Below are 3,682 nucleotides of genomic sequence, written 5' to 3' on the forward strand. Positions count from 1 at the left end.
AAGAAGAAAGTGAAAAAAAATCTAACAAAGAAAACAGGAAGATAAGGAAGAAATGGACGTACACTTGTCCGTGTTAGAGCTGACCCACAGGAATTGGGTCCTTCCACTGCAGGTCTCTAACCCCTGGGTCCTTCTTCCCTCTTGCTCTCTAAACACCCGGGGTTCCAGTATGTCTTCCTTCTGGCTTCCATTTTCCATATTCCGCCCTTCCTTATTTTATGTCTTCTTTGTTCTTTTCTTACTTCCGTTTCCTTCCGTCTTCCCTGATTTCTTCTTCTTATTTCCTTCCTTTTCCCCGTCCCGTCTCATTTCCTTCCTTGCTTTTTCTTCTTAATTTGATCATTTCCCTTCTTTTTCTTTTCAGGTTTTCTTTTTTCTTTCTTTTCTCTCCTACCTTTTTTTCCTTCCCTCCTTCCTGCCTCATTTAATCTTTCCTTGATTTAAGGAAAAGTGTATTCATAATATATCATATTTAAGTTGAACTGATTATTGTCTGAAGTAGATCCTTACCATGTGCGTATAAGCTGTGATACTCAGGAGAGGATGGTGCCATCCCGTGTCCCCAGTTGTATGTCAAGGCACATCCTTTCTGTGAGACACTGCCAGAGACCTGTGTTCCCAGGACTGTTCTTGGGAACCAGTGACCCCAAGAGATTCACAACCATTGGTCATTTCAGGGCACCCACCAGAGTTGAATGAATATTTTATCAAGCTGTGCTTCCTGGTCATCCTTTTAAATCGTCTCTCCCATTTAAACCCTCAGCTCTCTTTAAGACGTCAGCAAGTAAGTGAGAGATTGAATGAATGGGCCATCTTCAGTGAAAAGAACAAGGAGCTTTGTGAATGGCTGACGCAAATGGAAAGCAAAGTTTCTCAAAATGGAGACATTCTCATTGAAGAAATGATAGAGAAACTCAAGAAGGTATGAGATTCCTTGCTATATGTATATTTCAGTGTTCTTGATGCTAAGACACAGTTCTAGCAGATAAATAGACATAATTGTGAGAAGAAAACTGTACTCACAATCATGTTAAAACGTTTTGTCTTTTAATGTAAAAACTTCTGTGGAAGTGTTTTTACATTTCTGTCTCACATATATAGAGTAGTACTCCTTAAAACAACTGTAGAGGTTTCTATTTGCCAATATATAAGACTCTGATGACTACAAAGAGCCCAGGGAGGGAAGTGGAAACAGGGAGAAGGGAGGGATGGGGTGGGAGACAAAAATAAGAATGGTTTGACATGAACAAAATTTTAAAATTTAAAGCAATAAAATAAAAATTGCTTCATCAAGAAAAAAAAAACCCCTCCAGATTCTTTACCACCTTCCCCTTCCCCCACCCTCCTAAATAAGAGCACTGTAGAATAGTGGTTCTCAACCTGTGGGTTGCGACCCCTTTGGGGGTCGAAAGACCCTTTCACAGGGGTTGCCCAATTCATAACAGAAGCAAAATGACAGTGATGAAGTAGCAGTGAAAATCATGTGATGGTTGGGGGTCACCAAACATGAGGACCTGTCTGAAAGGGTTGCGGCGTCAGGAAGGTTGAGAACCGCTGTCCTAGAGGAAGTAAGAGAACTAATTCCTCGGGTCATTAAAATAAAATATCTCTCTTAAACATATTTTTTAGCTATTGGCAGGAGGGAGGGTTTTTCTGAGAATCTTGGCTTTCTAGTATTGTCACATGCTGAATGTATTATTTAATTATTTTATATAGTCACATGAACTCAGAACATGCCTCATGGCCATCTGTAGGGCCAGCAAAAATGAGGAAGACTCTCCGTGAGATGCTTTGAGACAGTGGATACAGGGATTGTGAGAACAGCATCGAACTAACTAAGAGTGCTGTTGTCTTTCGGGTTCAAACGTCACTCGTGAAGACAGTGCAGGACCGCACTAAGCATTGTTTCGCTCTGTTGTACTTAGGAGGGCTTGGCACGCAAACAATTTCACTACACCCAACCACACAGCCACGGAGGTGGAGTGGGTTGTGAGTTGGACTTCAATCGTCCAGGGGGGAAATTCCAAGCTACCAGCCACTCCTTAGGAGACAGACTGGGCTTTCTCCTCCTGCAAAGAGTTCTAGTCTGAGAACCTCACAGGGGCGGTTCCACTCCTTCCTGTAGGGTTGCTATGAGTCAGCATCGACTCCATGGCAGTGAATCTGGTTGTTTTTGTTTTCACTTTGGGTTAGAAAGAGCAACAGATAAATATCCAATCCTGACTCTACATACATCCTAAAAATAATAGGTAGTGCCAATTCTTCCACCATGAACTGATAGTCATATCGTGTCCCTCATGGCCCAACTATAGGCAGTCACTGCTGCTGTGATTGGTGCAGTCGGATTCGTTCTGACTCCCAGTCACCGATCACAACAACACGGAGCATGGGCCCTGCACCTCCTCCCCGTCTTTGCTACGCTTGAGCCTGGAGCTGCAGTCACTGCATGCCATGAGCGGCACGATTTACTTTACAAGAATTACTTAACGCTCTTAGACATTTTCAAATGCTCGGTTGATTCACTGCAAAGACACATCAAACAATCTAAAAATAACTCAAACTACGAAGGATAAAAGTATTGGGGCAAGCATGAGCATAAGGGCATAATAACAGCATTCTTCACACATATCATCCAAGAACATCGTCCCAACAAGCATTGTCTTCATGGGTGTACTCACCCGGGTAGAGTTGGAGAGAGCAGGAGTTAATATCCTTGGTTCCTAGCTCTCTAAAAAGTCAGTGTTTCTACCCGGGTTTAAATGGACAGCTTGGCTGGCTCTTTGATGTCACCAATGTCCCAGTCAAGTCTGATCTGGTTTCTTCACACTTTAGGTGGCTTGGCTGGCTTTGGGGCATCCGTCAGGTTCAGCCAAGTCTTATTGGGGTTCCCCATACTTTTGCGTCGGCTCCTTGGACCAGCTGTTGATTCTTGGCGATGGTCCAACTTCTTGGCTGGGCCCCAATGTCACCCTTTATTTCTCCTCTAAAGTGGAGTTTCTTGTGTTCGCTTCTTTTGAGGGGGCTCAACGTCTTGCAAGGAAGTTCTCTGGTGCTCTCATCACGGCATCAGCCCACCTCTCTGTGGTCTTCCTCGTCTGCTTCTGCTTCCCATCAGGAGGAAACTGTGATTGTTGTGTTTCTAGTGGAGTGGAGCTGAATGCGTTCAAAGTATGCTTTCTGACCTCCGCGATTGCCACTTATTACATAGGATTATCAAGAGGAAATTGCTGTTGCCCAAGAGAACAAAATACAGCTGCAGCAAATGGGCGAACGGCTCGCGAAGGCAAGCAATGAAAGCAAGGCATCCGAGATCGAGTACAAGCTGGGGAAGGTCAATGACCGGTGGCAGCATCTCCTGGATCTCATTGCGGCCAGGTAAGGGCCCTCCCTCGTCCCCCAGCATACATATCTGGGGCGGGGGGAAAGCCTTCAGTCTGTCTTTCCTTCCTGTGAGAGAGAGAGAGACATTCTGGTGTCTCCCAAGGAATTCCTCTCTTGCCTCTTGTCTCCTGTCACCATTTTAGTTCATGCCTTTCTCATCAGTGTCGCTTCATCCATTGAAAACTAAATTATCAAGGGTTCATGAGGAAGGGGGGAGTGGGAAGGGAAGGGAAAAATGAGGAGCTGATACCAAGGGCTCAAGTAGAAAGCAAATGTGTTGAGAATGATGATGGCAACAAAT

General features: G+C 44.5%; 1 protein-coding gene across 1 annotated transcript in view; it reads left to right on the top strand.

Annotated features, from left to right (window-relative positions):
• The window catches only part of SYNE1 (spectrin repeat containing nuclear envelope protein 1), a 326,773-nt gene that overhangs the window by 256,370 nt on the left and 66,721 nt on the right, over window positions 1-3,682 (top strand). The window contains exons 89-90 of the mRNA XM_045294717.1: window positions 764-922; window positions 3,209-3,375. Of these exons, the coding sequence (XP_045150652.1) occupies window positions 764-922; window positions 3,209-3,375 (326 nt within the window). The remainder of the gene's footprint in view (window positions 1-763; window positions 923-3,208; window positions 3,376-3,682) is intronic.

This window comes from Echinops telfairi, unplaced genomic scaffold (assembly GCF_000313985.2).
Source record: "Echinops telfairi isolate 266 unplaced genomic scaffold, ASM31398v2 ScPeMD7_3533;HRSCAF=4204_0, whole genome shotgun sequence".
NCBI classification, from domain to species: domain Eukaryota; kingdom Metazoa; phylum Chordata; class Mammalia; order Afrosoricida; family Tenrecidae; genus Echinops; species Echinops telfairi.